This window comes from Notamacropus eugenii, chromosome 3 (assembly GCF_028372415.1).
Source record: "Notamacropus eugenii isolate mMacEug1 chromosome 3, mMacEug1.pri_v2, whole genome shotgun sequence".
Taxonomy (NCBI): domain Eukaryota; kingdom Metazoa; phylum Chordata; class Mammalia; order Diprotodontia; family Macropodidae; genus Notamacropus; species Notamacropus eugenii.
The window spans coordinates 212,969,691-212,992,724 of record NC_092874.1 but is presented as its reverse complement, the minus strand read 5'-3'; the positions used below and the strand labels follow the sequence as shown (position 1 = coordinate 212,992,724).

The following is a 23,034-nucleotide window of genomic DNA, read 5'->3' as shown; positions in this document are numbered from 1 at the left end:
ATCTATGGGGAGGGGAAGAATTCATGACCAAACAATAAACAGCAAGTATGACAAAAAGTAAAATAGATAATTCTGATTACATTAAATTAAAAAGCTTTTATAAAGCAAAACCAATGCAACCAAGAATAGAAGGAAAGCAGAATGCTAGGAAACAATATTTCTACCAAGTGTCTCTGGTAAAGGCATCAATTTACAACTATATAGAGAATTAAGTCAAATTTACAATATAAGCCATTTCCATATTGATAAATGGTCAAAGGATATGAACAAGCAGTTTTCAGATGAAGAAATCAAAACCATCAGTCACATAAAAATGCTCTAAATTACTCATCAGAGAAATGCAAATTAAAACAACTCTGAGGTACTGCCTCACTCCTATCTGACTGACTAATATGACAAAAAAAGGAAAATGTTGGATGTTGAAGGGAATGTGAGAAAACTGGGAAACTGATGCACTGTTAATGGAGTTGTGAGTGATCCAATCATTCTAGAGAACAATATGGAGCTATGCCCAAAGGGCAATGAAATTATACATACCCTTTGATCCAACAATAATATTAAGCCTGTTCTCAAAGTGATCATAAAAAGAGGGAAAAGGACCTATACATGCAAAAATATTTAGCAACCTTTTTTGTGATGGCAAAATATTGGAAATTGATGGGATGTCCATTAACTGGGGGATGGTTGAACAAGCTGTGGTATATGAATGCAACGGAATACTATTATGAAATAAAAAATGATGAACAGGCAGATTTCAGAAAAACCTGGAAAGACTCCTACAAACTGATTCAAAGTAAAATGAGCAGAACCAGGAAAGCAATGTACATATATCAGCAGCATTTTGTGATTACCAACTATGAATGACTCAGTTCTTCTGTGCAATATGATGATCAAAGACAAGCACAAAGGACTCAGGAGGAAATGCTATCCATATGCAGAGAAAGAACTGGTGGACTCTAAATGCAGGTCAAAGCATATTTTTTTATTTACTTTTTTGTGTTTTTTTCTTTTGATCTATTCCTTCTTTCACAACAGTGAATAAAATGGAAATATTTTTACAAGATAGCACATGTACAAACTATATCAAACTGCCTACTGTTTTTAGAAGAGGGGAGGGGAAGGAGAAAAATTTGCAAATCAAAATATTTTTTAAATGAATGTTAAAAATGTTCTTGACATATAAATGAGGGAAAATATTATTCAATAAAAAAACAGTTTACATATCATGTCAAGAAATTATAAAGGAAAACTGGCCAGCTGTCTTAGAATCAGAGGGCAGAGCAGAATGTAAAAAACCTTACTGATCACCTCATGAAAGAAATCCCCAAGTGACAATTCCCAGGAATATCATAGCCAAATTCCAAATAATGAAACCAGATGGAAAGAAAAGTTTAATATGGTAGAGCCATAGTCAAGATCACAAAAGCTCTAGTAATTAACTTTAAAGGAGTGGAGAACTTGGAATATAGTATTTTAGAAGGCAAAGTAACTGAAATTACAACCAACAATAACCTATCCAGCAAAACTTAGTATAATCCCTCAATAGAAGAAAATGGATATTTAATGAAATAGAGGACTTTCAAGCATTTCTGATGAAAAGATCAAAACTAAACAATACATTATTTAAAAGAAGCACACCTGAAACAGAAAAGCAGAAAGAACTAAAATAAGAGGCTGGAACATAATCTCTTATGACTGAATTTAAGTAAAAAAGACAAGTTAGCAACCATAGTATCAGATAGACCAAAAGCAAAAATAAAACATTAAAAAGGAAAATCAGGGAAACTTCATTTTATAAAAAAGTACTATAGACAATGAAGTAGCAACATCACTAAACAAATATGCACCAAATGATATAGGATCCTATTTCTTAAAGGAAAAGTTAAATGAAATACTAAATAGTAAAACTATGCTAGTGAGGGACCTCAACTTTACCCTCTCAGAACTAATCAAACCATAAAATAAATAAGAAAGAAGTTAAAGAGATGAACAGAAGTTTAGAAAAGTTAGATATAATAGATTGCTTGAGATAACTGAATGGGAACTGAAAGGACTATACCTTTTTCTCAGCTGTGCATGGCAAGTTCAAAAAACTAATCATGTATTAGGGCATAAAAATTTCACCAAAAATTACAGAAATGCAGAAAATATTAAATGTACCCTTTTCCTTCCATGATACTTTAAAAATTACACATCTGTGCCTTGGAGGCACAGACTGAAAAACAATTGGAACAAAATAATCTAATCCTAAAGTATGAGTGGTAGAAAAAAACATTAATTCCATTAAAGATAATAATGAGACATCATTATACCAAAGTTTCTGGAATGCAGCCAAAACAGTACTTGGAGGAAGGAAAATTTATATCTCTTATCACTTACATCAATAAAATAGAAACATAGTATATCAATCAGTTGAGCATGGAACTAAAACAACCAGAGAAAGAACAAATTAAAAACCCCCAATTAAACATCTAAATAGAAATCCTGAACAAAGGAGAAACAAATAAAACTAAAAGTAAAAAAAAAATTCCTGGAATTTAGGTGTTGACTCTAAGAAAAAATAAATACAATAGCTAAACCACTGGTTACTTTGACTTAAAAGAAAGGGAGAGAGAAAGAACACAAAATTACAAGTATCAAAAATTAAAGGACAGGAATGCAGCACCAATGAAGACAAAATTTCAGAAATTATTAGGAACTATTTTGCCCAACGGTAAACCAACAAAACTAATTATCTAAGAGAAATGGATATTTATAAAAATATTAACTGTCCAGATCAACAGAAGAGGAAACAGGATATTTAAATAACCTTATCTTAGAAAAATAAATTTAACAGATAAGATGCAGAAAAGACTTTTGACAAAATACAACACCTATTCCTATTTAAAACAACAAGAAGCATAGGAATTTTCTTAAAATGACAAGTAGTATTTATTTAAAACCAAAAGCGAGCAAGAATTAAGCTTAATTGGGATAAACTAGAAGCCTTCCCCATAAGATTGGGGTGAAGTAAGGATGTCCACTATCACTATTATTCAATAGTGTACTAGAAATGTTAGCTATAGCAATAAGACAAGAAAAAGAAATTGAAGTTATAAGAATAGGCAGTAAGAAACAAAACTATCAATCTTTTCAGACAATATGATGATATACTTAGAGAATACTAGAAATCAACTAAAAACTAGTTGAAACAATTAATAAATTTATCAAGGTTGAGGGACATTAAAAACAGAAATAATCATTATTTCTACATGTTACAAAGTCTAACAGAGAATTTTCATTTAAAATAATTGAAAAAAATATAAAATACTTGGGAGTCTACCTGCCATGACCTATATGAACACAATAGCAAAATACCTTTCAAACAAATCAAGACAGATCTTAAGAAATAGAGAAATATTAATACCTCATGGGTAGACTAAGTCAATGTGATAAAAATGACAATTCTACCAAAATTAATTTATTTATTCAGTGCCATAATAATAAACTACAAAAGATTTTATGGAGCTAGAAAATAACAAAATTCATCCAGAGAAAACAAAAGGTCAATAAGATCAAGGGAATCAACTGGGGGTGGGAGAATGTGAAAGAAGGTGGTCTAGCAGTACCAGATTTGAAACTTTATTACAAAGCAACAATGATCAAACTGTCAGGTACTCCATAAGAAACAGAGTAGTAAATTAGTAGAATAGATTACATACACACTATGCAGCTTTAAATGACCATAGTAATCTAGTGCTTGATAAATAAATACAAAGATCCACACTTAGAGGACAAGAATTCATGATTTATCAAAAACTGTTAGGAAAACTAGATAACAGTTTGGTAGAAACTAAGAATATACCAATATCTCACACCCCAAGCCAACATAAGGCCCAAATAGGCATGTAATTTAGAAATAAAGCAGAATACAAGAAAATTAAGGCAACACAGAAAATTTCACCAGTCAGAACTATGGATACTGAGTTTATAGGCAAACAAGTGATATAGAGGATCACAGGAAGTGAAATGGGTAATTTTGATTAAATTAAACTAAAAAGATTTTACACAAACAGAAACAATGAAGCCAAAATTAGAAGGAAATTAGGAAACTGGGAACAACCTTTTATAACAACCTTATCTAATGAAGGTCTAATTTCTCAAATATAGAGGGAACTGAATCAAAGTCACAAAATATGTGCCATTACCCAAATGATAAATGATCAAAAATAGAAATAGGCAGTTTACAGATGAAGAAACCAAAGCTATCTATAGGCATAATGAGAAAAGGTTCTAAACCACAAATAATTTGAGAAATGCAAATTAAAACAACTGAAGCATCACCTTACACCCACCAGATTGACTAACATGATAGAAAAGGAAAATGACAGATGTGGTGGGGAATATGGAAAATTGGGGACACTGATGAACTAACTGCTGGTGGAATTGTGAACTGATCCAATCATTCTAAAGAAAAATTTGGAAATATGCACAAAAGGCTATAAAACTTTGCATTCCCTTTGACTCAGCAATACCATTAGAAGGTCTGTATCTCAGAGACCAAAAAAAAAAAAAGAAAGAAAGAAAGAAAGAAAAGGACCTATATGTACAAATTTATTTGTAGCTACTCTTTTTGTGGATGCAAAGACTTGGAAATTAAAGAAATGTTCATCATTTAGGGAATGACTGAACAAGCTGTGATATATAATTGTGATGGAATACTATATTAAATGATGAGGAGGATGGTTTCAAAAAAACATGGGGAAGATATGAACTAATGAAAAGTGAAGTGAACAGAGAACCAAAAGTATATTGAACACAATAGCAGCAATATTGTAAAATGATCAACTATGAAAGACTTAGTTACTCTGATCAATACAATGATCCAAGACAGTTTCAAAGGTGTGAGGATTGGAAGCTCAATTCCGTGTGGACGGTCTCGGGTGGGTAAAGGTGGGAGCTTCTAAATCTTAGAGCTCTCACGAGACCCTCCCAGGAAACGGCAGGGAATAGAGGTGAACCGAGCTATCTCGAGTAATTCCGCCTCTTCCCATGAGAAACGTGATGGGTGGAGTCTCCCTGCCCTCGAGGTCGTCCTGGATCTGGGCACACTATTGTTATCTAACAGCATGGTATTGAGATGCAAACTGTGTGGCTGAAGGTTAAGTAGGATTGAGGAAGCCTGAAAGCGCTCTTAGCACGTGAGGAGCCAAGAGGACAGTAGGCTCCGCTTCTTTTCTTTCCTCTCTCCCCTCCCCCTCTCTCCCCGCTTGTACTTCTACTTCCAATCCCTTAAGATCTTAGCCTCCTTAGGAAATCTCCCCCTCTTCCTCCTAAGGAAGACACCCCCTGCACTTGTAACTAGACCCTGAAATAAAGCTCAACCCTTGTTCGACTCTGGAACGTCCTTTCTCTCATATGAGCATCTGGTTTTGGCCAACCGAAGACCTCGGAGGTGAGGTAAGAAAGACTTGGGTAGCCCACACAGGCCTCTAGGCCTGGCACAAAGGACTCAATGAAATATGCTATCCACCTCCAGACAGAATTGATAAACTCATACATTTTTCATTTTCTTTTTTTTCTTGCTTTTGGAGGTAACAAAGCTAATACAGAAACATGTTTTGCTTGATTTCACATGTATAATGGCTAACATATAGCTTGCCATCTCAATGTTTTGGGGAGAGACACATGAGAGGCAGGAAAACTTGGAACTCAAAATTCTTAAAAATGAAAGAAAGATAAAATACAAAAAATTAGAATACCTTTTTCAAAAAGCACATGTAAAATTTTACAGCCAAACTTTGGGATCTCCTCATTAGCACTAAATGTATGCATGGCATCAAAAATTAATGTGAACACATCACTGCAATCTTCTTCCAATATCCGCAAAGTCATCAGGTCTGTATAAGGAAACCAAAAATTAATAGTTCTTTTGGTACTCAGAAGATCCAAAGTTTTTATGTAATAGTCATATTTATGGATTTATTTTTTTTGGTAAGCAACTTAGTTTAGTCAAAAGTTATTATCGTGAAGTTCACATAAAAGACAGCTCAAAAGAATTCATCAAGTAACTTAAAGATACCACCTGAAATGACTTTACTATACACTGAAAGTTTTCTAATTCTGAATTCTGAAGAAGTAATACTTTTAAACAAAAATTTTAAAACTCTAACTTACACAAATACTGCTGATTTCTGTACACATTGATGAGATTTTAATTCCTATTTATTGCCAATCTGAGGATGCAAATATTTAAAATTAAAATCATTAAAAAAAAGATGAGGTTAAAATAAAACACACATAAGGTCTAATACAGTCTCATCATTGTTTCCATATAGAAAAAAAAGATGATCTATTTTCAAAATGCAAGCTCTTTAACTTGATCCTCTGAATATCAATTCATCATTTTCTTTTAAAAATGTCCTTTAATCAGTTCATTTCCCCTCCTTCTCAACTTCTTTTTCTCTTAATCCATTCTTACAAAACAACACCAAAAAAAAAACCCAACAGAATTTCAGAGTAAAATCTGTGATCAGCAGGATTAACAGCATTGAATTAATAATAAAAGAGGGAAACCAACAAATACGTAAGGTCCATAATGAATTTTTCCCTGTTACAGGATTTGTATACCTAAAATTCTAATTTCATGGGTAATTTTGCTATGATTCCAAGTAAAACGTAAAAAAAAAAATTAAATATATTAATGAAGAGCTTGACCTTTTAAAAAGAATTTTGAGTTTAAGTAAATTAAATTTAAGTACCTGAAGTTAGGAGCTGATCTAATGTCTTCAGTCCAATCACTGAAAGAGTTATATTAGCATTGTGAACAGTGAGCATTTTAAGAATCAGCCTGAAAAAGAGATCAGAAATAAGATCAACCTAAAAATCAATGGCTTTTCAAAGTCACATTCACATTTTCTCCTTTTCATTTTCTTTATTCAGAGCATTTGAAAATTAATCTCTAATTAATGTAAAGTCTTTTTTACGTAAATAAATGAAAAAGATTTTGTTACTGATAATCAAAACTTGTGTCTGTCCAGTACGCTCAGTTAGCAAGGTTCATGAAATCAAGATAGTAGAAAATTATCTTGCCAAGTTGGTCAGGTCAGTGAAGTTTCTCAAACAAGAGAATTAAGCAATGGCCCCAACTCAAAAGGGAAATCAAGCAGTTACATGGTGGCATCAAGATATTCAATAGATAAAGAAAATGAGATGATGATTAATGTGTAATCAATTTAATACAAAAATTGAGTAAAGCCTAACTTCTTTAAAATTTCATCTTGAGATTTTAAGTAACTTAACACCTACTGAATGTTATGCTAACTATGCCCTATGTCTCATAGGTACTCATGAAGCAGAAAATACGACACAGAAAAAGGAGATTTTTTTAAAAAAAATACAACCTTATTAAATTAAAATTCCTTTTTTGAATAATATTTGTTACTCTAAGTGGATGTAATAAAATATATTAAATACAAGAGTATTATAATGACTAGAAGGGGTTTTCTATATATATTCTTAGGGTGTTAATTAATGGAATATGTGGAAAATTTGTTTTATTTGTGGAAACTGGAAATTTCTATTTCTAAAATAAAGCAATGACATGCACTGTAATTAAAATAAAATCAGATTTTGGTATTTTGTTTCCTGATCTATCATTTTTAATGCAAAAATCCTTAAATCTCCTATATCCTCTATGCCTTGTTTTACCAAGTTCAGGGAAACAAACACTTGATCCTCTACAACCCATGTGAATCCAAGTAACCTTTTTTTAAGAATTCTGAAGTTAATGAAGCTGGGGCTGGAAAACTTTTTATCTTGAGCACATCCTTTCATCTATCTTGCTTCTACTTTCCAAAAAATATCTTGTGCTATTATTCTTCCTCTTGACTTCATCTCCAGAAAATACCTTCCAATTTGTAATTAATTATAAAATGTACTTTAACATGCATAATTGTGTCCATCTATTCTACACATAAAAGCAGCTCCAATTTCTATAGTGCATTTTCACAGTAACCCTTTGAAGTAGACACTGGTAATATCTCTCTCATTTCTAAAGAGAGGAAACTAAAGCAGAGAAGGCTGTTAAGCAGTAACCTGAGTCCATTCTCCTTATAAACTCTTAGACTCATCACTTTCTGTTGTTCAGCTACTTTTCAGTTGTCAAGGCATAGAACAACATCTTATACTGTACACCAAGATAAAATCAAAATGGGTACAAAATTTAGATGTAAAGATGGATACTATAAGCAAATTAGAAAGGAAAGGAATATGTTATCTGTCAGATGTAGGGAAAATGGAAAACAAGAAATAGAGAACATTATGAAATGCAAAAAAGAAAATTTTGATTACATTAAATGAAAAAGTTTTCCCACAAAGCCAATACAAATACCAAAATAAGGTCAAAATGGGTACATGATTTAGATATGTAAATCAGTAGAACAGGATAAGTTTACCTGTCAGATCTATGGAGAAGGGAAGAAGTTATGGCCAAAAAAGAGACAGAGAACATTCTAAAATGCAAAATGGATTATTTTGATTACATTAAATTGAAAAGTTTTTGCGCAAACAAATACAATGAACCAAAATTGAGAGGGAAGCAGAAAAGTGGGAAAGAATTTTTGCAACTAGTGTCCATGATAAAGGGTTCATTTATAAAATATATAGAGAACTTGAGTTAAATGTACAAGAATACTAGTCATTCCTCAATTGATAAATAGTCAAAGGATATGAACAGGCAGTTTTCAGAGGAAGAAATTAAAGCCATCAATAGTAATTTCAAAAAATGCTTTAAATCATGATTAGAGAAATGCAAATTAAAACAACTCTGATGTACCCCATCACACCTATCAGATTAGTTAACATGGCAAAAAAAAATGATAAATGTTGAAGAATGTGTGGGAAAATTGGAACACTAATGAATTATTGGTGAAGTTGTGAACTGATCCAAGCATTCTGGAAGGTAATTTGGAACTATACTTGAAGGATCATAAAAATGCGCATATCCTTTGACCCAGGGATACAACTTCTGGGGCTGTATCCCCAAAAGATGATAAAAATGGGAAAGGATCCATATGTACAAAAATATTTATAGCAGCTCTTTTTGTGATAACAAAGAATTGGAAATTGAGGTGATGCCCATTAACTGTGGAATGGCTGAACAAGCTGCGGTATATGAATGTAATGTAATACTACTGTTCCATAAGAAATGATGAGCAGGCAAATTTCAGAAAAATGTGGAAAGACTTACATGAATTGATGCTAAGTAAAATGAGTAGAACCAGGAAAATATTGTATACATTAATAGCAACACTGTGTGATGACCAGCTTTTACAGACTTAGCTCTTCCCAGCAATCCAATAATCTAAGACAATTCTAAAACCAAAGATGAAAAATGGTGTCCACATCTAAACTGAGTATATTCCTTGAGGGGAGAAGATGGACATTCAATTAAAGGGAGGACTTCCAAGCATTCCTGATGAAAAGACCAGGGCTGAATAGAAAATTTGACATTGAAACACATCATAACTGTGGATATGAATGGGATGAATTTGCCCATAAAATAAAGCAGATAGCGGAATGAATTAGAAACCATAATCCAATAATGGTGTTTACAAGAGACACCTTAAAACACATGAAGAGTTCAAATAAAGGGATATATCACAATTGATTATGCTTCAGCAGAAGTAAAAATACAGTGGTAAAAATCATGATTTTAGAGAAAACAAAAGAAAAAATAGACCTAATTAAAGGAGACAACTACAGGGAAATTAAATTTTGCTAAAAGATACCATAGATAATGAAGTAATAGCAAAAATGTTTATAGCAAGTTTCTCTGATAAAAAGGATTTCTCAAATATAAACAGAACTGAGTCAAATTTGTAAAAGGAGTCATTCCCCCACTGACAAATTGTCAAAGGATTTGACAGGCACCTTCCAGAAGAAGAAATAAAAGCTATCTTATTATCATATGAAAAAATACTCTAAATCACTATTAATTAGAGAGAAGCAAAGCAAAATAACTTTGAGGTACTACCTCAAACCTGTTAGAAATGACAAATGTTGGAGAGTGTAAGGGAAAATAGGTACGCTAACATACTTTTGTTAGAGTTGTGAACTGGTACAACCATTCTGGAAGACAATTTGGAGGGATACTCAATGGGCTATAAAATCATGTAAACCTTTTGAACCAGCAATATCACTACTAAGTCTGTACCCCAAACAGAAAAAAGAATGAAGAAAAATATCTACATGTACAAAAATATTTATAGCAGATCTTTTTTGTGGTAACAAAGAATTAGAACTGAGGGGATGCTCATCAATTAGGGAATTGGGAACTGAACAAGTTTTAACATATGACTGTGATAGAGAATTACTGTGCTATGAAAAATGGTAAGGGAGTGTTTTTTCAGAAAAAAAAATAACTTGACAACTAAATGAAATGATGCCAAGTGAAGTGAGAACTGGGAAATCATTGTGCACAATGGCTAAGTTGTAATGATGATCAAAGACTTGGCTACTTAGGTCAGTACAGTGATCCATGACAATTACAAAAGATTCATGATGAAAAAATGCTATCCATCTCCAGAGAGAGAACCAATCAACTCTGAGTACAAATTGAAATATAATTTTCTTGCTTTTTAATTTTTTTTGCAATATGGCTAATATGGAAATGTTTTGCATGGTTTTTGATGAGATTTAAATACAATGGCCAATGAGATGTCCATTATCTCAAGTACCACTTAAAGCCACCTTAGATTCATTGGGATTCAAGCAGGTTGATCAATGAAACACAGAAATTAACAGCACACCCAGTCCCACAATGGAATAATAATAATAATAAGTAATGCTTTAAACTCCCTGATTATCTCATCTTCCCACCCAAAGCAGGTTTTCCTCTGTAAGAATCCCTAGGCTCTCCTAGTTAGTGGGAGAGTGGCCTTGTTAGGAGCAATCTTCCTTAATGGATGTCTCCCTTCAGGATCCAACTCCCCTAAACTGCATCTCCCTTCTGGGGCAGAGGAGCCTGCTTAGTGTGTTGCGTTGTATTGTGTTACCTCAGTAAATGCTTTTACTTGATTTGGGGACAGTCTGTTCAAATTCTTTTGAGATAACCTTATAACTCAGCATTTTGGGGTGCCACTGAACCTCAACATTTTCACATGAATAACTGATAACATTTTGCTTACCTTCATAATTGAGGGGAAGAGAGATGGAGGGAGGGAGTGAATTTGAAACTCAAAATTTAAAAAGAATGTTAAAAATAAATTAAAGATGAATTGGGCAGGCAGGTGAATATATAAAGTATTAAGCTAGGAGTAAGAAAGATTTGGTTCAAACCTCATCACTAACTCTGCTCAAATCATTTAACCTTTATATCAGGCAACTTCTTAGGACTTATCTAGTTTCATAAATAGGTTCCATTCTGTATTGGTGCCCCATTGAGAGTTCAGCACTTAGAAAGAATTACAGATCTTTTGAGTATTCAAATAATACCAATTTAAATAATATGCACTATAATTGCATTATTGGTATATAGCTTCTGAAATTCTTTAAGGAACATAAAAAAACAAAACTAGGAGAGTTTGGTATATAGAAAAAATGGATGAGGAGCAGAAGTACTATGAGTTTTGGGACACATCTCCCCAGAAAAAAACAACCACTGAGGCGAAATAAACAGATTCCATAGGGTCACAGAAGAGACCCTGAGGCTGTATTTTATCTCTGGCTCCACCCCTTACTGCAAACAACAGGATGAACCAGACTGACTTGAAAGAGGCCTTCACTATTTAGAGATTTACTGACAATACAAGATTATTAGAATAATACCAACCACAGAAAAATGAGTTTTACCACTGGAACAAACCTGATCTTTAGCAACTCCTGTGACTCCAAGGTATGTACGCTATTGAGACAAAAAGAGTCTGAGAGATAAAGCTTCTGAGTAATTAATAATCAATTTATTAATTAGGCTAGCAAATAATCAATAAATTCATGTTCAGTGATTTCTAGGTAACCAAAGACAAAACCATGAAGATCATTGAATGCTTAAATACCTTTGGAAAGGTGGGTGCCCTTGACAGGTTCGATCAACCCTAATTAGTGGATAATTAATAAGAAGGTAGATGTTCAAATGAGGAGGTGGGCTGAAAGCCTTCAGCTACTCTTGTGAGAACTTGGCTTGATCATAAGACTTTGCAGCGCCTAGCAACCTGAACAAAGGAATCTATCTCCACTCAGACCACTTAAAGTTGAACGATGAAGTGGGGTTTCAAGGGTATGAACTGAAGGCTATAAGGTTGGAATTCACCTAGATTAGATTCTGCTTAAGCTTTAATCAGAAGTAAACTCTTCTAGTGGAGTGCAGTCCAAGAATGAGGAGAATATTCCTGGAGGATTACGCCATCATCAGCCCTGTACTTCAGAAACTGTCTGATCTAAAAGGATTGGTCCCTGAATGAGGAAATAGAAAAGGAAAAAAAAAAACCCTCAATCCTAACTTGTTTATTAGTGTAATAGAAAAATAATTATTTTTCTCACTACCCACATTTACTTCCTGCTACTGAAGGCTGATTTGCTTTGTATTTTAAATAAGTCTAAAAAGTTATAAAAATTTTTATATAATCTGTACACTAAAAAGCTGAAGCTGCCACTAGCCCCAGCAATCTTCCTTAATAAGCTCACAAATGTCTTTTTCACTTTCAGTTTAGCTACTCATTTTTTGCCCATCAGGAGACCTCATGGTGGATGAAATTCTTCCAAGGTGCTCTTGGAACCTGGGCTTAGAAATTCCCTCAACAGTGTGGGAAATTCTCTCCACTAACATAGATGAGGGTTAACTCTATAATTTATAGTCTTAAAGAATTGCCTGAGGACTTATCTATTGGCACATAGCTAGCACATGTAAATGGAAAGACTTGAACTCAAGTCCTTATGATTCCAAGGCCAGCCCTCTATCCTTCACATTTGCTTTTATTATGAGGTTAATAGTAATTATAAAATGTAAATAAAATATATTCTGAAAATATGATATTCTGTGATAATTTATGAACTAAGAAATATGGATAATTAATACAAACTTACAACTAAATGTTGTGAACTATGGAATAAATTATTTCTTTCACCAAAGTCCTATTACAGTGTTTCAGTGTGATATGGAGGTGACCAAGGGATCTCAAAGGCTATGCCAGTGGAGCACAAGTCTGGCAGATCTTACCAAACAAGAACATCCTTGAGTACAAGGATGGCAGTGGAGTGTTACCCAAAGAACAGTAGTAGTAATTAATGAAGAACGTCTACTAAGGTGTGAAAGAATTTCAATCTATATCCATAAAGGGAACATCCATGCTAAAGAAGTCACAGATCTGAAAGAGTACTGTGGTATTAATTACAAATCACACACAAACTATGAGATGAATCAGAATCACTCTACTATCCTATTTTTCTTCACTATCACAGAAAAAAAGATAACTTAAAGGTAAGGAGTGCATAATGTTAACCAGAAAGGACAAAAGCCAAGGAACTAACAAAATCATACAAAAGGAATTCCCCTAGAACACATCTCCTTCTATAGAAACTTTTTTTTGTTTTCTTAACTACATTGTAGGAAGTGGTCTCATCTATGAAATCATGTTGTAAACTGCAAAAGGACAGCTGGTGAAATTACTATCAAGTCTGTGTGCTGGGAAGTAATTTCCTCTTTCTTCTTTTTGAAAGCAGTAGTTTAAACCACCTTAATGTGTATCTACTGCTTCAGGCAGGAAAAGCACAGCTTAAGTTAATATATTACTAAACTCACTGCCTGGTTCCTGTATTTTTGTAGAACTAACTAGTCTATATTAGTTATTTTGTCAAAAAAAGTACCTTGCTAAAAGTTTTAACTTTCTGTTCTCTGAGAATACAGAATTCAAGAGCCACTCCAACCTTTAAAAATTTTTTGAGTCACGACTCTGTCATCTACTATAATAATTACCCGTTCTACCTACCTCACATGGATGTCAAGGACGGAATTAAAGAATATTCATAGAAGTGAATTAAAGTATAAGACAGGTTTTACAGATATGATTATTCATTCCACTCATGTAGTTCACAACACTTCTACACATTAAGAGATAGTATTCTTATGTTGCTGTGGCCAAAAATATCCATCATCTGATAGCAATACTCTGAATGATGAACTTTTCCAATCTTAGCCAGCTTAGGCCTCAGATAACAAACAGATAATCCACAATGAGGTCCATACTTAATGATTTTCCAGTTTGATAGAACCTGCTGAGGTTGGCAGTCTCCTCTAGCATAACCTTCAAGACCTCACAGCCAGTTCCCTGTCTATGATGAATCGCTGGAAAATGACTTTTAAGAATAATGTTCTACAGACATGCAAAATATTATTTTAAAATTATATAGCATAAAAAATATATCTTCAAGATATCTTTGCTCTTTTGTAAGAATTTCAAAAATGCAAATCTGAAGAAAGATTCTTGATTTGTATATCTAAGTGAAAAAATGCTTTTTGTGTAAAATTAATACTTACTGGTGAACACCAAGGACTTCCCAATCCTTTCCAACATCCTGGGGCCCCACTAGGCTTTGCATTATATCAGGACATATTTCTGTCAGTTTACAAAGAAGTGACCAACCCACCTGAAAAGTAACAAAGGCAAATATATGTTTGTTAACAGACATTAGTTAAATATCTATTAAATTAAAATGTATTCTTTCTTAACAGAACTGGCCAACGAGAACATGATAAATGAAACAATTTTTCAAAATTAAACTAAGCAATGAAATTCTACAGAGAAGTATCAATAGGCAATAAAGTAGCTTTCTGCAAAAAAAAAATGCTAAAAGCATTATAATACAAGAAAGGAAGTGTAAGTCAAGCAAAAAGCATTATTGACAGCTTATTATGTGCTAGCCAGTAGGTTACAAGGAAAAACAAAAAATACAGATTCCATTCTAAAGTATCATAATTCTAATGGAAGAAATAACATGTAAATAAGTAAGTATATGTAAGATCATCTAAAAGTATTTGTTTTGTATTGGTTATAGACACCAAGCTTTGAATTAAACCTTGAGGGGAGCCAGGGAAATAAGGAGACTGAGATGATCAAGCACAAGTCAATCAAGAGATTAGCTAAGGCTGTGCATGTTAAGTGAGTGACTGGCATCCAGATGTCAAAGATTAACAGGAAAAACATGTTTTGAATAATTAATAACTATGCAGTGCCAGTAGGAATGTAAAATGGATGACAGCAGATAAAGCTATCTAAAGAAAAATCCATATGTGAAATACAGGGCTCATCACGAAAGTGTAGTTATGGAAAGATTCATACCCCTTCCTCAAAAAACAGGAAGATTGGGGCAGTTAGGTGGTGCAGTGAATAGAGCACCAGCCCTGGAGTCAGGAGGACCTGGGTGCAAATATGGCCTCAGAAACTTGACACCATACCTGTCTGCCTTGGGGAGGTCATTTAATCCCAACTGCCTTTCCTTCTCCCCTCCAAAAAAACCCCCCAAGCCAGGAAGATTAATAGATGTTTCCAGACCATGCAATAAAGAGGTTTTAAAAAATTACAAAATCATTTTTGGAATTAATTAGAAGACTTTTCTTCAGAGATCAACCTCCCTGAAATGGCTGAGATCCAAAAGTAGAATTGCTCTGGGATGGGACTGATTCAGGTCAGATTCCTGGTAAGTTTTGGTTGGATTTTGGAATAAGTTGAGATACTTATAGTGTCTCTTTAAACGATTAACAAAAAAGAATTTTATTTATCCACAGCAGGAGACAGATATTCAGCAAGAAGAGACATAGAGGACAACGAAAATTAATTCAACTAATAGAAACTTCTTTACCTGAGGTACCCACTATGATCCACTGGCCAAGCATCAGAGTGCCCATAGGGCTCCCCAGTGGCTGCTTTATACTCAGGCAATGAGGAAATGATAATTACTCCGAGTCTTCAGTCCTGAGCCAACAAATTTTGGAAGAATGTTCCAATACTTTTAAGTAACTAACCAAATCTGCATGGATGGAGGGGTCAAGATATTATTGTTCCCACCAAATTCCATCCCTTAGAAAGTCAAGCTCCTTAAAGACCATCTAGAGAACTTTCCACCTTGACTTTAGGACTATAACTAGTCACTCTAGTATTCAAGAAGGCTGTTACAGGCAGCACTATGTAAGAGTTCTTTTAAGAACCAGTTGCCAGGGTTAAATGAATTAGGTGCATGGGTGGGTGATGTCAGATCTTTGCCGTTCACGGTGGGTGCCTTGATGTAAAAAAGTGAACATAAATAGGACAGTTTATACAATAACAACAATAGTAAGCGTACAAACAACTTTGAAAGACTTAGAAAATTTGATTAACACAATGACCAACTGCCCGGGGCGACTCCCGGGCCTTCGCCTTCTACTTACCTATCCCCGGTCTTCAGACATCTCTGGCCCCTCTCCTGGTTGGGGGAGGGGAATTCCCTCTCCCTGTTGGGGGAGGGGAATAAACAGGCAGAGCACCCGAAAGGAGTTGCAGCCAGCAAGCTTTATTGCGTTTTCTTCTCCTCCAGCTCTCGTGGTCATCCCCTTTTATTATCCCCTGTCTCCTCCCCCGTACCTCCCATGGGCGGGCGAGCTCCTCCCAAGTGCCTCCCCGTGGGTGGAGCCAGCCTGTTACCAGGGCCATCCCAGTACCCCACAAGGGGGCAGGTTCGGACCCTCAGGCGTCTCACGGTCCTCACGGGGGACCCCGGTCCAGAGCTGTCCCCCAACAACCAACCAAAATTTCAGAAGATTCATGATGAAACATGCTATTATTCCCTTCTAGATAGAAAGGACTCAGCGTGCAGACTGAGGCATACATTTTTTAACATGGTTTGGAAAAGGTATTTGTTTTGCTTAACTATACATATTTGTTACAAGCTGTGTTTTTCTTCATTCTCAATTTGGGAAGGAGAGAAGAAGGTAGAAGGGAAAGAGTTTAGAACTGGAAACAAAAATAGTTGAGTAACTTGGGTCATGGTCATATAACCAGTATCTGTTAGAGGTGTAACTTAAACCTAAGAGTTTCTGGCACTGAGGCCAGGTCTCCATCAACTATGCCACAGGTATTTCTTTTTTTCTTTTTTACTGAAGAGCCTTTATTGGAAAAGGTGCTGTGGCCAGGAACCTCGTCCAGAGTCCTCAGAAGGAACTGAGGGAGGCTGGGGAGAACCTGCAAGAAAGGGCAACCCTTTGGCTCCAAAAGTAATGGTCCTGCATGGAAAGCTGAATGCTTTGTTTTGGGAAGAATGGCCAGCTGAGGGGGTTTTCTTCCTTTCTGGGGGAGGAGTCTGGGGCCCTCCACAAATCCCTGTGGTCCTTCTCATGCACTCGAAGTGTACTGCAGAGCCAGCTGATCAAAATCATTTTCATTGCTCTGGTATTCTTTGATGAATGGATGGGACTGGTGGGCATCTTTCACTTGTGGCAAGTATCTGTTCATGACCTCAGGGGCCTTCCCCAGGTGCTGGGACAAGACAATGAAATTTATGAGGGTCCCTGGGTGGCTGCTGTCCTTGTCCAGTGCCTCCTGGAGAACTCCTTCTGCATCTTCCCATTTGCCCTGGGCCATATAGCAGGCAGCTTGGCCATTGAGTAGCAGCAGGGTGGAGGAGTACTTATCAGCCATCTCCTGGAAGATATAGTAGGTATCCTGCAGCTTCTCACCACCCATGGCCAGGCTGACCCAGGCAGTGGCCAGCTGCATCAGCGTGGCATCCTCATCATGCTCCTGCATCTTTTTCAGCTCCTTGAGGGCTAGGTCCAATCTGTCCAGCTTCAGGAGGATCTACACAATCATGGTCATACACTCCAAGCTCTCCTCCTGGTGCAGTGTTCGCAGAGCAGCATCAGGGTTCTTGTCATGGAAATAGATGGAAGCAGCCATCAACAAGAAGGTGGTATTGGCCACATCAACATTCTTGGCCATCTTTCAATCCAGGTCTGCCACAATTGCATCTCTCTGGTTTTCACTGGAAAGATACTCTGCAAACATTTGTACAGCCTGGAGCTCTGGAGAGGAGTTGGCTTTGATCTCATCTAGTACCACACCATACTTTCTCTGTGTGAGATAAGCTCTGTACAAGAAGACATCTCTTTCAACTTCTTTTTCTGGGCTGGAGAGCTTGACACGCTGCACCTCGTTGATGAACTGCTGGTAGCTGCCAATGTAGAAGGTGTTCTTTACGTCGAACAGCTCGTCCACTTCCACTGGGCCGCCAGGGGCGGGGCTGGTACCGGGAGCTGGAGGGGCCATCTTGTTACCGACTGCCACAGGTATTTCTAATGTATATTTCTCTTATAATTATAAACACATAGTCAATGTTTAATAAATATTTATTGACTGACTACGGCTATAACACTATGATCTACAAAGCCCTTTTCTCACAATCAATCAGAGTTAAAAAACACAGGTATTCCCCAATTTAGAGACAAGAAACAGCTAACACCAGACCCTGATTTCAAATCTATGTCTCTTGAGTCCCAAGTTTGGTGCTCTCTTTATGCCTTATACTTTATTGAATCTTAGAGATAGAAGGCACCTAAGTAGCAACATTCAAAATAGAACATACCCAGTAAGTAGTTCATCTGGTCTCTGCCTGAAGACCTTAATGGAAAGGGAACCCACTACCTTTTGAGGTGATCAATTCCAATTTTGAACAGATAAAATTATTAAGAAACTTATTCTGATATCCAGCCTAAACTTACCTCTTGGCTACTTCTACCTATTACTCCTAGCTTTATTTTTCTAAAGCCAAACATAACAGGTCTAATCCCTGTTTTAGATGACAACCCTTCAAATAAACACCCTAAACCACCCTTATCCCACATTTTCTCTTATCCAGTCTCAACATTCCTAGTTCCTTCAGTCAGTTCTTAAGTGACATGAACTCTAGGCTCTTCACCCTTCTGGATGACCTTAACAGAAATCCAGTTTATCAATGTGCTTCTAAAACTGTGCTGCCCAGAACATAACACAAAACTCAAGTGTCTTCAGGGTTATGTGCAGCAGGACTATGACCTCCTTCTACATATAGTCTGGCATGACAAAAAATAAAACAAAACAGTGAAAAATTCTATCCTATGAACCTATTTGCATCAGTTTTCTCAACTGTAAAATGACAGTAATAACAGCACCTACCTCCCAAGGTTGTCGTGAGGATCAGATGAGATAATATTTGTAAAGCACTTAGCACAGTGCCTAGCACCATTATTATTTGTAGGAGTTGTGATGGTATCACTACTACTACCACCACCACATCTACCACCACCACCACCATCATCACCACTACCACCACCAACCACTCTAAGAGGTTGTTTTCCTTTTTAAAATGAGGTACTGTGAATTCTATCCACCGAATGAGAAAATGATAAACTATTAAATTTTAAGTCAGTCTTCCACTGCCCTGAACACTGGCAGTGTTACACCTACTTTTGAGTGCCTTTATCACAGGACCCATCAAATGTTCCTGTACTGGAGAGTATAATGCAATTTTGAACTACCTCAGAAAGATATGGGTACAATACTAAGCTCCCTGATCTGCAGAGTGTCTAGGAAGATATAAGGGTTTCAGACATATGCCAGGACTTCAGTCTAACAACTCCTATGGACAGTACAGATAAAATCCAGCTTACACACCAGACTGTTTCCAGAGGATTCTTGATACCATCAATTACCTTAGACCTAATTCAAACATTAATTGGAGAAGGGAAATGTCGGTCACCTGATAAACACAAACTTACTTAACTGAAAAAGTTAACATGAGAGGTCATCAGACTACAACAAAATCAAAAATCTATCTATAAGTACCAGAGGACATGGACTATGTTTTAATTATCTTTATGTTTAGGTCTATCACAGTACTTCATAGAAAATAATCATTTAATAAATGTGTTGCTGAAATGAAATATTGGAATATGCCATAGGGGAAATTTTTATTTTAGTCTAATAGTAACCTAGTGTTGAAAAATATAAAAAAGTCTTTATCATATCTTTGTTTTAATTTTATTTTGCTTACATCTCAACTCAAACTGAAAAAAAATAAATGGTAACGGGGAAAAGAGAATGTGTTTTTCTTGCCATGTAAAGTACTACACAAAATTACCTAGTTGTCTTTGGACTTGATCATAAAATACAAATGAAATATAACTTGCAGTGTTAGCACTGCACAAAAGCACTCTCTAGATACTGCAAAGCAAACTCAGTCAATGGATGGAAACAAAGAAGAGTAGCAATAAGAGATATTACTGAGTCCAATCTATATGTATGACAAAGTGGATTTGGAGTCAGAGGGCTTGGGTCTGGAACCTTCCCTCTAATATTAATGTCTGAGTGACCTAGATCAAATTAGTTATCCTTTGTGACTCCGTTTCCTAACTTGTAACATGAATTAGATTTGATAACTCCTGAGATTACTTCCAGTTCTACATCTAAGATCTTTTGAACAGTACTAAGGAAAAATTTTATATCCCAAGTGAGGATCTTAACAATATAGCTAATATCTTAATTCGGTTTCACATTTTTAAGCACTTAGAGGAAGCTAAGTAGTTAGACTAGGTCTGAAATCAGGAAAACCAGAGTTCAAATATGACCCCAAGCACTTACTAACAGTGTGACTTAAAACAAGTTATTTAATCTCTATTTGCTTTAATCCACTGGAGAAGGAAATGGCAAACAACTTCAGTATCTTTGCCAAAAACAAAACAAAACAAAACAAAAAAGAAAACAACCATGTATGGTCCACAGGATCGCAAAGAGTCAGGAGTCAGACAGGACTGAACAGCAACATAGGACTTACCAAGTAAAAGACACTGTACTGTTGCGGGAAATGCAAAGATAAAAAGGAGTTTTTTGTTGTGTGACAATATGTAACACAACTGATTAACTTGGCTAAATATTTTAGTGGCCATATGAGCTACAGTACTACACTTTGAACCATGATAAATGGTTAAATATTTGTATTCATACATTTATTTCTCACCTGAGATCATCTTCATTCCCCTAATACCTACCGGCTTCTCCACCTTATTAGCTCCCTCCTCCAACAATTCCACTACAATTGTCATCTGTCAATGTATTTTATGCTATTATTTAAAGGCTAGTTCAATGAGTCACTATCCTTTTGCACTAAAAAAAATGTTCAAAAAACATTTAACACCCTCACCATTTTAAAAATCACAGCAAGCACAAAAACAGTGTATTCTTAATAATAAGACCAAGTATATAAGGGGTTCATTAGGACAGTTTCTCCCAAGATCTTTGAGTTTAAAATATTTCTTTCCAAAAAGGAAAGGGAAAAGATAAAATCAAGCGTATTTTACCTGCTGCACACCTGCGACTCTCATGTAGGAATCCAAAACAAGCAGCAAAGGCATATGGACATTTTTGCCTTTAAATAACTTGGAAGCTGGGGAAGAAAACAAACGAAAACTATTATTCGCTGCAGCTTTTTAAAAGCAGAAGAATGAAAGAAAATAAGAGAAAGCAAGTCCTTTCGTTTTCAATTCTTTTCCTAAAAGCGATCTGTGCTCCCCGAAAAGGCTGAGCCAATGCAGAAAACTGTCTGCAAGAAGATTCCTTGGAAGGGCCCGTGCTTTTACGGACGTGGTTATATTCCTTCTATTGCCATATTTGCCCCAAGTTTAAAAAAAAAAAGGAAACAACTACAGGATTACCGTGATCAGAGTACGTTAACATCAGCATATCCTCTAGTATCTGGATCAGGGTTTCTATCTGTTTTCCTTCCTGCACATTTTGCAGCCTAACTATCAATTTCTTCAGAGTTTCCTCTTCTTTTTCTTCATCCCCGAGGCTGCAGCCACTGGCCATGACGGACCCGACTCCTTCCCGAGGTGCCCCCTGCCCCTAACTCTGAGCCGGAGTGCTCCAAGACTGAACTGGGGAAGGCTGACCCAGCGGATTCCAGAAAGTCCCCAATGCAGGCATGCTCTGTGGCTTTGGCCTGTTTGGGAAAACAGCCCCTACCCCGCCCTTCCTTCTACGTCTTCCTAGCGCCCCACCCCAGGGCCGGAAAATGAATTCGATGCAAACTTTGAGGGGAGGAGATAAGAGGAAGCCGCTAGAAGCCGCTAATCCTGGCATCTTCTAATCCAGTCTGTCATAAATCCAAAATTACTGCAACTAGAGCACCAGTCGGGCCTGGATTCTGGTCCCCAGGAGTACTGACCTGCCCAGAGACCAAGGCAGATGGACTCCAGTAGGCTGGATTTAAAAGATTAAGGATTACTTAGCCCTAACCAGCAGAGCAGAGGAATTCTGGTTAGAATGCAAGAGATTGCTACAGGGGAGTGACAGCTCAGAGAGGGAGTGGGAGAGACAGACTGGAGAGGGAGTGGGAGAGAAAGCCTCCAAGAGCTCAGGGAACCTAGGAAAGAAAGGCATGGTAATTTAGTTCCTTCCTTACAAATAGAAAGCCAAGATTTTGTTAGAAAAGGCATTGTCCCTTGGAAGGGACAAACACTTTGGGATTTAAATCCTGACATTAACTGAACATGAGTGTCCTCAATTTTGTAACTATTTAAGAACGTAGCCAACCTTTGGCATGAAGAATTCACAACAGTGAGAGAATGCAAATAAAGGCATGGCTCTGGAATTTGGGGATGGCAATCACTGTCCAAAAGAAACTGCCTGAGCTCGGGATTTTTTGTTTTGCTTTTTAATTTGGATGAGACCAACTTCAATTTTATCACATGGATTTTGTTGTGATTCTTGGGTTTGAGCCATTGGAGGAGGCATTTGAAAAGATGTTAAATTCTCCCCAGAAGCCCAGAGATATTTCCTGAAATGTTAGAGATGTTGACAAATATATTGGAGATATAGACAAATGTGACAATTGCATCCCATCTAATTTCTCTGAAGACAGGTAAATGATGCTGCATTAACATAAAAAAAACTTCTCTCTCTCCCTCCCTCTCCATTCCTCCTTCTATCCACTGTCCTGTCTAGATGCCCATACACGCATATATATACATATATAGAGTCTACGTATATATGTATA

General features: G+C 36.1%; 1 protein-coding gene and 1 pseudogene across 2 annotated transcripts in view; both read right to left on the bottom strand.

The window, feature by feature from the left end:
* LRRK2 (leucine rich repeat kinase 2) overlaps positions 1-22,005 on the bottom strand; it is a 253,844-nt gene extending 231,839 nt beyond the window's left edge. For both annotated transcript variants that reach the window (XM_072654313.1, XM_072654315.1), the window contains exons 1-5: positions 21,692-22,005; positions 21,338-21,423; positions 14,513-14,622; positions 6,741-6,829; positions 5,742-5,879 (exon numbers count right to left, since the gene is read on the bottom strand). In XM_072654313.1, coding sequence (XP_072510414.1) covers positions 5,742-5,879; positions 6,741-6,829; positions 14,513-14,622; positions 21,338-21,423; positions 21,692-21,845 — 577 coding nt within the window. In that variant the 5' untranslated portion in view covers positions 21,846-22,005. The remainder of the gene's footprint in view (positions 1-5,741; positions 5,880-6,740; positions 6,830-14,512; positions 14,623-21,337; positions 21,424-21,691) is intronic.
* LOC140533922 (coatomer subunit epsilon pseudogene) lies at positions 14,631-21,331 on the bottom strand (annotated as a pseudogene).
* Positions 22,006-23,034: the final 1,029 nt, after the last annotated feature.